The sequence below is a fragment of the Phocoena phocoena genome, chromosome 15 (genome assembly GCF_963924675.1).
Source record: "Phocoena phocoena chromosome 15, mPhoPho1.1, whole genome shotgun sequence".
Classification (NCBI taxonomy): domain Eukaryota; kingdom Metazoa; phylum Chordata; class Mammalia; order Artiodactyla; family Phocoenidae; genus Phocoena; species Phocoena phocoena.
In genome coordinates, this window is record NC_089233.1 from 61,539,805 (window position 1) to 61,552,402 (window position 12,598).

A 12,598-nucleotide genomic window follows, 5' to 3' on the forward strand; every position below is an offset into this window, starting at 1 on the left:
TTTTAGCTGTTTTTCCGTTTTTTTCTCTTTTTTCATTGTGCAAACATTTATCGAGCACCTACTATGTACCTAGATCTCTAGGCACGGTGGTTACATAGGTAAGCAAGACACATATGGTCCTTGCCCTCTTGGAGTTTAATCTTAAATTCTAGTAGGGGAGGCTGATTTCTCTGGAAAAAGAAAACAAAAACATAAAATAATTACATTTTATCAGACATGCTACAAAGATAACTAGAAGTGTTGAAATACAGAAGATGAGGGAATTCCTTTGATAAGATGATAAGGAAAGGACTCAAAGGTGAGGGGATTTAAGCTGAGACCAAATGTGAGAAGGAGTCAGAGAGTCGGGCAGAGAGGAGCAGGTTCAAAGCCTGAAGCAAGAGAGAGCTGGTCAGGCTCAAGGAACTAGAGGCAGAAGACCACTGTGGTTAGGAATGAGGAGTGAGCTCTTTGTTCCTGAAGTTTTTTCCCTTATTTGGAGTTATTTCCTTAGGAAAGATACCCAGAAGTGAAATTGTAGGGTCAAAGGATATCAGCATGTTAAGGACTCTGAGTATATATTGGATTTGGTTGTGATTTTAAACAAAATCTATAATGTAATCTAAAACTAGTGAACTGTGAAATAATTGTATAGTATACCAGAGTTGTGTCTGCTGTGGTTAGTTTGCTTATTAGGTAATAATGCCGAGTATACTAAAGATGAGTGGGTACCAGGGAGGATTACTGAAACAGTCATCTTGATTTCTGGGTTGAAGAATAATGGCCTCCCTTCTTCCACTAGGCTGTGAAGCTCACCAGCTCTCGCACCCAGCTGCCTTATGAATACTACTCACTGCCCTTCTGCCAGCCCAGCAAAATAACCTACAAGGCAGAGAATCTGGGTAAGTTCTTCTCTCACACTGCTGTCACGCTATCCCAAAGAGGAACCCAGATCTCTTCATAATGTTAATAGCAGTTAACCCTTATATAGCACCTACCAAGTGCTGGACACCATTCTACATAGTTTATATACAGATTAGCTTATTTAATCCTCATAACATCCCGAAGGAGGTAGTTGTGGTGTTTATTCCCATTTTACAGGGTAAGTGATTTGCCTCTGGTTATACTGTTAATTAATGGCTAAACTGGGCTTGGAATCCATGTAGTCAGGCTTCAGAGCTGGAGCCCTTGGCTACTGCTCCGACTGGCTCTCCTTGATTTCTAGACAGCCCCTTCTGTTTCTTGTGGCTTCTGTAACCTGCTCTGCTTTTAATTAAAAGAATGAGTGATTATCTCTGGCCCTAATGGAATCAGGGACATCACCATAGTTCTTGCTAAGCTGTGCAGGCCTTGCCTCAAATAATGTGTGAAGCACCCAGTGCAGTGTCTGGCATATGTGTTCATAAATAGCAGCCATTTTATTTTAATTCAAATAATTCTTCATTTGGTGGAATTTCAGGCTTAAAGGAAAAGACATTTGGTGGCCTCTATTGAGGACATGGTTATTAGTACTTACTCTGCCATCTCAGTGTTAAGTCCTGGAGATAAAAACTTGGAACTATGCCCTCCCTGACTTCAAGGAGCTTAAGAGACTTTCCTGTTCTCTGATAGCTTAGGGAGGGGAAAGGAGAGAACTGGCTCTTGAGCAGTCCCCTGAAAGGGCTGCCTTCTCCATCAGGGCTACCCATGGCTCAGATGTTTCCAGAACCCCTAGCCAACAGGTATACCTACTGCCAGGTATTGGATGTCCCAGACCAGCTGGGGCAGGCCTCGACCAAAAGCAGGCAGCACCGCCAGTCCCGAAGTCTCGCCTTGTACAGTTGGACGGAGGTCGGTCTCAGGGCCTGGGCTGCTCCTGCTGCCTGCCGCTTACCCTTCTTTTCTCTCCACACCATGCCGTGCTCCGGCCACCCTGCCACTGCTGGGAAGCCTGACCTGCTGTGTCCTCCAGACCCCTCACAGCAGCTCCTCCCTCCCCCTGTGAGCTGGTGTGGATTCATCTACAGCCCAAGGCTGAGCACTTGGGCGCACCTCAGTGTGATTGCGTGACCTTAACCTCCGTGAAGCTGGGGAATGTTCCTGCCTCATAGAAATGGCAACTTCCATGTACAGAAGTTATCCTGCCACACTGTATCTCATTCCAGCTTCGTGTAGTGCCTCCCTCTGTGGCCTGGGGGCTCTTTGAGCAGCGGGATCATGTCTTACATGTGTCTCTCTGCCACTTCTGACCCAGTGTCTGACACATAGTTGTCATTCAGTAAAAGTTTTTGCCCTCCCTGAGTGGAGCAGAAACAGCCTTGATTGAATGCCTTTTGGGTCGCATGCCTTGTACTCTACGTCCTCATCATCATCACTGTTAATACTTAAAGGGCTCTAACAGTGAGCCAGGCGTTGTTCTAAGCACGTCTGTGCTTACCTTAGTTAATTCTCACAACAGCCCTCTGAGGTAGCTACTCTTACTATCCCCTTATCACAGATAACAGAAGCGAGGCACAGGAGGTGAAGTCACTTGCTACAGGTCACTCGCCGAGTTGGTGGCAGAGCCCAGGAACTCTGGCTTCAGGGTCCATAGCCTTAAGCAGTACACTCTGCGCACTGTCTCACTTGGTTCCGACTGTAACTCAGCAAAGCCAGGTACGACGGCCCCCGTGCCATAGCAGAGGGCACAGCAGCTTCAGAGGCCCGTGCCATAGCAGAGGGCACAGCAGCTTCAGAGGCCCGTGCCATAGCAGAGGGCACAGCAGCTTCAGAGGCCCGTGCCATAGCAGAGAGCACAGCAGCTTCAGAGGCCCGTGCCATAGCAGAGGGCACAGCAGCTTCAGAGGCCCGTGCCATAGCAGAGGGCACAGCAGCTTCAGAGGCCCGTGCCATAGCAGAGAGCACAGCAGCTTCAGAGGCCCGTGCCATAGCAGAGGGCACAGCAGCTTCAGAGGCCCGTGCCATAGCAGAGGGCACAGCAGCTTCAGAGGCCCGTGCCATAGCAGAGGGCACAGCAGCTTCAGAGGCCCGTGCCATAGCAGAGGGCACAGCAGCTTCAGAGGCCCGTGCCATAGCAGAGGGCACAGCAGCTTCAGAGGCCCGTGCCATAGCAGAGGGCACAGCAGCTTCAGAGGCCCGTGCCATAGCAGAGAGCACAGCAGCTTCAGAGGCCCGTGCCATAGCAGAGGGCACAGCAGCTTCAGAGGCCCGTGCCATAGCAGAGAGCACAGCAGCTTCAGAGGCCCGTGCCATAGCAGAGAGCACAGCAGCTTCAGAGGCCCGTGCCATAGCAGAGAGCACAGCAGCTTCAGAGGCCCGTGCCATAGCAGAGGGCACAGCAGCTTCAGAGGCCCGTGCCATAGCAGAGAGCACAGCAGCTTCAGAGGCCCGTGCCATAGCAGAGAGCACAGCAGCTTCAGAGGCCCGTGCCATAGCAGAGAGCACAGCAGCTTCAGAGGCCCGTGCCATAGCAGAGAGCACAGCAGCTTCAGAGGCCCGTGCCATAGCAGAGAGCACAGCAGCTTCAGAGGCCCGTGCCATAGCAGAGAGCACAGCAGCTTCAGAGGCCCGTGCCATAGCAGAGAGCACAGCAGCTTCAGAGGCCCGTGCCATAGCAGAGGGCACAGCAGCTTCAGAGGCCCGTGCCATAGCAGAGAGCACAGCAGCTTCAGAGGCCCGTGCCATAGCAGAGGGCACAGCAGCTTCAGAGGCCCGTGCCATAGCAGAGAGCACAGCAGCTTCAGAGGCCCGTGCCATAGCAGAGAGCACAGCAGCTTCAGAGGCCCGTGCCATAGCAGAGAGCACAGCAGCTTCAGAGGCCCGTGCCATAGCAGAGAGCACAGCAGCTTCAGAGGCCCGTGCCATAGCAGAGAGCACAGCAGCTTCAGAGGCCCGTGCCATAGCAGAGAGCACAGCAGCTTCAGAGGCCCGTGCCATAGCAGAGAGCACAGCAGCTTCAGAGGCCCGTGCCATAGCAGAGGGCACAGCAGCTTCAGAGGCCCGTGCCATAGCAGAGAGCACAGCAGCTTCAGAGGCCCGTGCCATAGCAGAGAGCACAGCAGCTTCAGAGGCCCGTGCCATAGCAGAGAGCACAGCAGCTTCAGAGGCCCGTGCCATAGCAGAGGGCACAGCAGCTTCAGAGGCCCGTGCCATAGCAGAGAGCACAGCAGCTTCAGAGGCCCGTGCCATAGCAGAGAGCACAGCAGCTTCAGAGGCCCGTGCCATAGCAGAGAGCACAGCAGCTTCAGAGGCCCGTGCCATAGCAGAGAGCACAGCAGCTTCAGAGGCCCGTGCCATAGCAGAGGGCACAGCAGCTTCAGAGGCCCGTGCCATAGCAGAGGGCACAGCAGCTTCAGAGGCCCGTGCCATAGCAGAGGGCACAGCAGCTTCAGAGGCCCGTGCCATAGCAGAGGGCACAGCAGCTTCAGAGGCCCGTGCCATAGCAGAGGGCACAGCAGCTTCAGAGGCCCGTGCCATAGCAGAGGGCACAGCAGCTTCAGAGGCCCGTGCCATAGCAGAGGGCACAGCAGCTTCAGAGGCCCGTGCCATAGCAGAGGGCACAGCAGCTTCAGAGGCCCGTGCCATAGCAGAGAGCACAGCAGCTTCAGAGGCCCGTGCCATAGCAGAGGGCACAGCAGCTTCAGAGGCCCGTGCCATAGCAGAGGGCACAGCAGCTTCAGAGGCCCGTGCCATAGCAGAGGGCACAGCAGCTTCAGAGGCCCGTGCCATAGCAGAGAGCACAGCAGCTTCAGAGGCCCGTGCCATAGCAGAGGGCACAGCAGCTTCAGAGGCCCGTGCCATAGCAGAGAGCACAGCAGCTTCAGAGGCCCGTGCCATAGCAGAGAGCACAGCAGCTTCAGAGGCCCGTGCCATAGCAGAGGGCACAGCAGCTTCAGAGGCCCGTGCCATAGCAGAGAGCACAGCAGCTTCAGAGGCCCGTGCCATAGCAGAGGGCACAGCAGCTTCAGAGGCCCGTGCCATAGCAGAGGGCACAGCAGCTTCAGAGGCCCGTGCCATAGCAGAGAGCACAGCAGCTTCAGAGGCCCGTGCCATAGCAGAGGGCACAGCAGCTTCAGAGGCCCGTGCCATAGCAGAGGGCACAGCAGCTTCAGAGGCCCGTGCCATAGCAGAGAGCACAGCAGCTTCAGAGGCCCGTGCCATAGCAGAGAGCACAGCAGCTTCAGAGGCCCGTGCCATAGCAGAGAGCACAGCAGCTTCAGAGGCCCGTGCCATAGCAGAGAGCACAGCAGCTTCAGAGGCCCGTGCCATAGCAGAGAGCACAGCAGCTTCAGAGGCCCGTGCCATAGCAGAGGGCACAGCAGCTTCAGAGGTTTGAAAAACTTGCGTATGGTCAATGGCTAGAGAAATGGAGATCTTAACCCAGGTTTTTTAACTCTAAAAACAGAATTCTTTCTGTTGTCCAGACTGCCTTTTCCAGAAAGGTTCATTTGGGCTGTCCAAGGGCTGTGCTCCCAATTATCATGTTGGTGGAGATTCATATCGTGGCGGGGGGGTGGGGGCATGTCTGCGGCAGCTGTACTGGAGTATGACATCACACTCACTTAGAGGGTCCACTCAGCTTGTTGCTCGTCTAGTGTGGCTGGCTGTCTGCTCCCAGCTTTAAAAATTAAAATGAATACTTCTGTATTAGAAATGAGCTGTTCCAGGCCAGTATGTCCTCTTTCTTGGTTTAAATGTATCAATAATTTCTAAATATCAAGAAGTGATACCCACCTTACTTGATCTTCAGCCCTGTTCCTCTTTCTGTATGTTCTTCCTTTCCTCAGGTGAGTTCCATATTGACCTTACTGAAAAGAAGTGAGTGGTAAGGCGTGGTGTAGAGGAAAGAGCCCAGGGGCTTATCACTACCACAGTCACTGTCATAGGCTAGTCACTATCTGGGTCTGGTTCTCAGCATCGTCATATGTAAAATGGCAGAGGATGACCCAGATCATTTCAGCAGTGGACCATGCAGATATCTTATTGGTGTTCTTGCCCTCCCACTGGCCGGTCCATCCCTGGGTTTTGCAGACCCATCTGTATAACTAGCCTTCTAAAAGAGGGCGAAAGCGGGGGAGAGGTGCAGAGACCTTCATCCAGGCGCCTTTTCACCCTCCCCCCTCTCCTGAGTGGTCTCATCCACTCTTGGCAGAGTGCTACTTTGCACAGCTGAGTGGTACAGCTAGTGGCCCTGCCACTTACCATCTGTATCCCAACACCTCACAGCTTCTATCTATAGCCCTGACCTTTCCTCTGACCCTCAGATTTGGGTATCTGACTGCCTGCTTGACATAGCCACTTGACATATGCAAACTGAAAAAATGCCTTCAGTCTAAATTTGCTGTTTTTCCCATTTTCCCCCCAACTGGAACTTGGTTGTAGAAGCCCCATAGTCTTCCTGATATGCACCGCTCCTCACTCATCCTTTGTGTCAGCCAGCACCAGCCCCCCTAGATTTCACCTCCTCAGTAGCTCCTGAATCTGTGTACTTGTTTCCGCCCTCACTATACCCTCTAATCCAGCCACCATCACCGCCCACTTGCATAGCTGACTGCCATCGCCCCCAGCCAGTTCCGTGCATCTTCGATATTTTCTTCACAAAACAGCCAGAGTGATCTGTAACCAGAATTGGATATTGTCTTCTGCCACCCCTGTTAGAAACGCTTTATTGGTTTTTGTGGCTCTCTCGATAGAGATCAAACTTCCCGTTGGTCCACAGGCCCCCTGAGGTCCAGCTCCAGCCCGTCTCTCCAGCGCGCCTCAAGTCACCCTTGCCATGTGCACTGCAGCCGCACAGGCCTCTTACATTTACCGCGTCATCCCCCTGCCTTCCCCCCCGCCCCCCAACCAGGCAGGGGGCCTTTGTGCATGCTGTTCCGTTCTGTCTAGAATAGTCTTCCCCTATCTCTTTGCCTAGTTAAGGCTCTCTTCCTTTAGAGCTCACTTCAAGCATTACTTCCTCAGAGAAGCTGTCCTGGACCTACTCCCCCACATGTAGAGCAAGTTCCTCATACTGTACTATGCCTTCTCGTTATCCTGATTAATCAGTCTGTCTTCCCACTAGACCATAAGCTCCGTATGTCTGTTCAACATTTATTTCTTCAGAGCCCAGCACATAACCAATATCCAGTGGATGTTTGGGAAGGAATGAATGAATGAACGAATGAATCACTAGGCCAAGAGTCCCACATCAAGCGGGTCCACACTGGTAGGCAGCTGTTAGACCAGGCGTATGTGGGCACTAGTGCCGCCTGTGGGCTTTGGTAGGTCTCCTTCAGCTTGCCCCAGTTCCACCTCATCCCAGTAGAAGTGTTAGAATGGCTCAGAATGAAAGCACCATTGGGTTTAGTTGACAGGCCCTAACTGCTCGGTGCCTGCTCTTGGAACGTCTGGCAGCAGGTTTCTCTGAGGCAGTAGGCATGCAAGGGGTGTGCCAGTTTGTTAAGTTAAAAAGATGTTTGGGCTGAAAATCTCAGGTGCTGGATTTTACCCTACCTCCCTTCCTCCCTGAGCCAGGATCTGAAGACGGAGAAATAAATAGGAAACATTATCTGCCCTTAAAGAGCTCATAATGAGGTATGAGGGCAGAAACCTAACCTATCAACATATTGTGCAAAGTCACATCACTGGCATGTGAAAAGGTGCAGAAGTGATGCTGGTAATAAAAATAGTATTTGTTGTCTTCCCACTCTATGCCTGGTACTTTATTTCTCGCTGTAACCCTGTGAGATGCGTACTATTATCCCCATTTTACAGATGAGGAAATTGAGGCTCATTGAGCTTAAGGTACTTACCGAGACTGCTAAGCTAGTCAGTGGCAGAGCCAGGGTTCAGTAGCCCTCTCTTCACCACGTACGACGCTGCCTCGGTGCAGAGGGCAATCCGAGGAGGGAGTCCCAAACTCAGTCCTAAGGCGGTCAGGAAGGGCTTCCCGGAGAGTGGAACAGAAGCTGAGCTGGAAGGGTGAGGAAGAGTTTCCCAGGAACACGGGGCAGGGAATGGCACTCCAGGCAAAGGAAACGACATGTGGCCCAGAGGCACGGAATGACGTGGCATGTTTGATGTGCTCTGAAGAGTCTGGTGGTGCTAGAGCACAAAGGGAGAGGAGGGACAACAGGGGGGCGTCAGGTGGGCAAGCCTGGCCTGAACAGGCAGGGTAACGCATTGAGTGCCAGGCTGCAAGGCCCTGCAGGTGGGCCCTGTGTCTCTGTGGCTCTGCTGACCTCAGCAACCTCAGGGCTGAAGCTCTGAGCTCCATCTGTCTCTCTTACGGCAGGAGAGGTGCTGAGAGGGGACCGGATTGTCAACACCCCTTTCCAGGTTCTCATGAACAGTGAAAAGAAGTGTGAGGTTCTGTGCAGCCAGTCCAACAAGCCAGTGACCCTGACCGTGGAACAGAGCCGGCTCGTGGCCGAGCGGATCTCAGAGGACTACTATGTCCACCTGTGAGTTGTCCTCTGCTCCCTGCCAGCCTCGAGTTCCCATAGGGGAGGGCACTGAGGGAGAGGCGATCTGAGGGACTGAGCGGGGCCTTGGGTTTCCAGCATTGCAGACAACCTGCCCGTGGCCACCCGGCTGGAACTCTACTCCAACCGCGACGGCGATGACAAGAAGAAGGAGAAGGACGTGCAGTTTGAACACGGCTACCGGCTCGGCTTCACGGATGTCAACAAGGTAGAGTGTCTTGATGTGCTCAGAGGGCTGGGGGAGCCACTCCCCAAAGTCACGAGCACTTGGGGCCACAGAGGAGGGGGAAACACGTAGCTCAAGTCTTAGGAAAGGTGGGGATGGCCAAGACAAGTTCCTCCTGGTGCCCCTGGCCATGGCCTGTCAGAAGTCTGAGTGCTGTGGGCCAGGCTCTGGCGGATGCTACACAGGAGGTGGAAGGCACAGTGCCTAAAAACTCAGATTCCACATAAATATATGATTAAATGGATTATAAGATTAACCACCCCCCCCCCCCCCGCAAAAAAAAAAAAAAGGAAGTCTGGAACTTCATCAGTATGTAAGAGAGAGAGCTCAGCAGTGGTCAAGAGCATGCAGGCTCCCTGGGTTTTGAATCCTGCCTTCACCACTTACTAGTTGGTGAGTGACCTTAAGCCTACCTCTCTCACCTCTCTAAGCCTTGGGTTCCTTATCTGTAAAATGTATGTTACAGCCATACCTGCCTTTTGGGGTTGTCATGCAGAGTAAATCAGATAATCTGTGTAAGCACTTTATAGCACAGCCACTGAGAAATATGCTAATGGCACTGATTGTAACAGTGATTCTCTTATATTTGTCATTTTCTAAACTAAACACATATTACTTAGGGAATAAAGAACAAAAGCATTTCTTTTGAGGCACAGTCCCTGTCCTCCAGGGGCTTCTTTCATAACTGGGAAGAGAACTGACAGTGTAAGATCCTGGATCTTAAGTCCCAATCCTGACCATGCCAGTGCTTTGACGGTCAGGGCCAGAGGAGTTCAGAGGGAGCTAATGTGCGGGCAGGTTGTTGCGGAGGAGGTGGGCCTTGAAAAATAGGTAGGCTTGAGCTGAGTGAAGTTGGGATGGCATTCTAGTTAAGTGAATGCCGTGAACAGAGTTCAGGGTGGGGACTGTTCATGGGGCAGGGGAGGACCCAGGGAGACAAGGCGAACTAACATGTCTGGGAGGGTGACGGCAGCTGGGTATGTTAGGGTGACAGAAGGCCTTGAATACCAGCCTAAGGGGTCTGAACTTGTACCTAGTAAGCCCCACAGAGTCCTGGAGGGTTCATGAGTAGCGGGTTGCTATAAGAGCAGTGTTTTTGGAACGCTGGAACAGTTGGGTCTGCTAGATGAGGGAAGGGACCTAATACCTGGCTGGTCACCCTGTGTGGTTTTTCTGGTGGTTTCTTGGCTCCTAGCTATTTTGTTCTCTTTGTTGCGCTGTTTTAGATCTACCTGCACAATCACCTCTCGTTCATCCTTTACTACCACCGGGAGGACCTGGAAGAGGACCAGGAGCACACATACCGCGTCGTCCGCTTCGAGGTGATTCCCCAGAGCATCAGGCTGGAGGGTGAGTGGGGAGGTGTGACCAGAGGGGCAGGGCTGGACGGGCCTGGGCTTCACACCCAGGGTCTTTGCACCCTTGATTCCTGACATGGCTGATAGGCCCCAGTGTGGCATATGGGCCCAGCCAAGGTAGGGTCACTACATTCCCATTAGAGAAGGTGGGTGGCAATGGGAGAGCTGACATGGTGTCTCCTGGCCTGGCACAGCACCTTACCAGCCACCCCGGGAGGTAATGTGCTGATTATGATAGGAACCAGAGGCTCAGAGAGGTCAGTGACTTGGCCAAGACCAAACAGCAGTTTGGGGCTTTGCTGGGCCATCACAAGAAGCAGCCAGCTCAAGAGCAACGGGATGAAGCACAAGGGGCAGGGGTGCCGACGGAGCTGCTGGGCAGCAGCTTTCAGTGTTTCTGCTCCTCTCTGTGAGTGATTGGCCCCGGGTCAACAGCTGTGCAGGAATGTGAGCGCCCAGGCGCAGCCCTGTGGGCCTGACAGGATCTGGTCGGCCTCGCCTTGCCTGGCAGCGCTAGCTCACCGCAGGGCCACTTCCACTCAGCATGCCTGGCCTTCTGTCCACAGTGGTGGTGAGTTTCTGGAGTTTCTTTAAGCTGTGAAACCTCATAGTCAAACAAAGTCATACGCAGAAGTCTTACGTAAAACATAGACCCTGCACTTTCGGGGCATCATACCGCCTCTCCTCCCGTCTGCGTCATGGTTGCAGCTTGACATTTACTGTGCGAGTGTTTGACAGCAGCTCTTCCCCCACTGGCTCTTCGAAGTTAGAGACCCTGTCTCCTTTTCTCACCACTTGCTCTCCAGCACAGTACCTGGCACATAGTAGGTGCTTATTTATTGTATGTTGGTTGAATGAATGGACAGACAGCAGGATGAACAAATGTGTAAATGAAGGAAAGAAGCATCGGAGTGATTGAATTACTAAAGTGCCAGGGCTCTGGGGACTAAATGAGTGAGCGAACATATGAGAGAGTGAGTCAGTGTTGTTTTTGCCTGTTGAATGGGACTGACTGAATGAGCAAATGAATGTTTGAATTGATTGAAGGAAGAATTCGTTTGACTAAATAGGGACTCAGACCCCTCCCCACATACACCTCTCTGCAGCCCCTAAGGCCCTTTGGAAAGTCAGGGCTCTGGGAAGCACAGTTTTTTGTTTCTTTTTTGTTTTTTCATCTTTATTAGATTATAATTGCTTTAAAATTCTGTGTTCATTTCTGCTGTACAACAAAGTGAATCAGCTCTACATATACCTATATCCCCTCCCTCTTGGGGCTCCCTCCCACCCTCCCCACCCCACCCAAGGGAGCACAGTTTTAAAGCTCTAGTTGCCAGCTGTTCTCCCAGCCACTGCTCCACAGCATGCTGCCTCTGAGGGCACCCGCAGAACAGACCCTGGGTAGTGGCACCAGCCCTTGCAGGAACAGACTGAGTCTCTGTCTCTCACAGACCTCAAAACAGACGAGAAGAGCTCATGCACCCTGCCTGAGGGTACCAACTCCTCGCCCCAAGAAATTGACCCCACCAAGGAGAATCAGCTGTACTTCACCTACTCTGTGCACTGGGAGGTGAGAAGGGGCTGGAGCCCACGGCAGGGGAGGAGGGCTCTGGTCCGAGCAGGAGTTGTCAAGGTGGAGGCCTGACTCTCAAGTGCTTCCTCCCACCACCAGGAGAGTGACATCAAATGGGCCTCTCGCTGGGACACTTACCTGACCATGAGTGATGTACAGATCCACTGGTTTTCTATCATTAACTCCGTCGTGGTGGTCTTCTTCCTGTCAGGTGAGAGAGCTGTGGGTTGGAGGGTGGAGAGGACAGGGGGTGAGGGATGAGGGGCTGAGGTGTCACATCACTCCCAGGAGACTTCTAGGGTGTTCTTGGAGCCAAGCATAGGTCAAAAACAGACATTAGGGTTCTGTGCAAGGCATCAGTACACAGAGGTAAACAAGATTCACCCTCTGTTCTGGAGAGCTCCCTAGGGGAAGGCTGCGCCACCTCTGCACGCACACCTTCACTGACTCATTCAACAGTGTTTCGGCATTGCTCATCCTGTTCGGGCCCCATGCCGCGTGCTGGATATGGTGTTGAGCAAGCCCAACCCAGTCTCTGCCCTCACGGTCTGTATTCTGGTGGCAGGAGAGAGACAGAAAAGCACAGAAGTAGTAGGGTTCCAGATAGTGCTAAGTGCTGTGAAGCATATGCATGGCTGTTGAGGAAAGGGTGAAGGCTGCTTTAGAGGAGACCTCTCTGAATGAGGAGCCACCATTCAGAGACCTAGGGAAAGACGGTTCCAGCAAGGGTCACGGCCCTGCAGTGAGACAGGCTTGGTGAGAAGCCAGATGGCAAGAGGGCGTTGAGCAGGGTGAGGGTGGTTGTCAGAGGTAGAATGAAACTGATCGTTTCAGTATCAGGAGAAGTAAAGATAATGCTGTCTTTATTAAACATTTACCCAGGGGCCAGCTGCTGTGCTAATAAACACTTAAATGCATCCCCATCCTCGCAGCCCCATGAGCTAAGCCAAAAAGCGTTAAGTTAGCTCAAGGTCCTACAACCCATTGTCTTAACCACTACGCTGTGCTGACTAGATAGGTA

General features: G+C 52.6%; 1 protein-coding gene across 1 annotated transcript in view; it reads left to right on the top strand.

The window, feature by feature from the left end:
• Window positions 1-12,598, top strand: part of TM9SF4 (transmembrane 9 superfamily member 4) — a 58,893-nt gene that overhangs the window by 27,431 nt on the left and 18,864 nt on the right. The window contains exons 3-8 of the mRNA XM_065891890.1: window positions 782-881; window positions 8,234-8,402; window positions 8,502-8,631; window positions 9,876-9,999; window positions 11,456-11,574; window positions 11,677-11,788. Of these exons, the coding sequence (XP_065747962.1) occupies window positions 782-881; window positions 8,234-8,402; window positions 8,502-8,631; window positions 9,876-9,999; window positions 11,456-11,574; window positions 11,677-11,788 (754 nt within the window). The remainder of the gene's footprint in view (window positions 1-781; window positions 882-8,233; window positions 8,403-8,501; window positions 8,632-9,875; window positions 10,000-11,455; window positions 11,575-11,676; window positions 11,789-12,598) is intronic.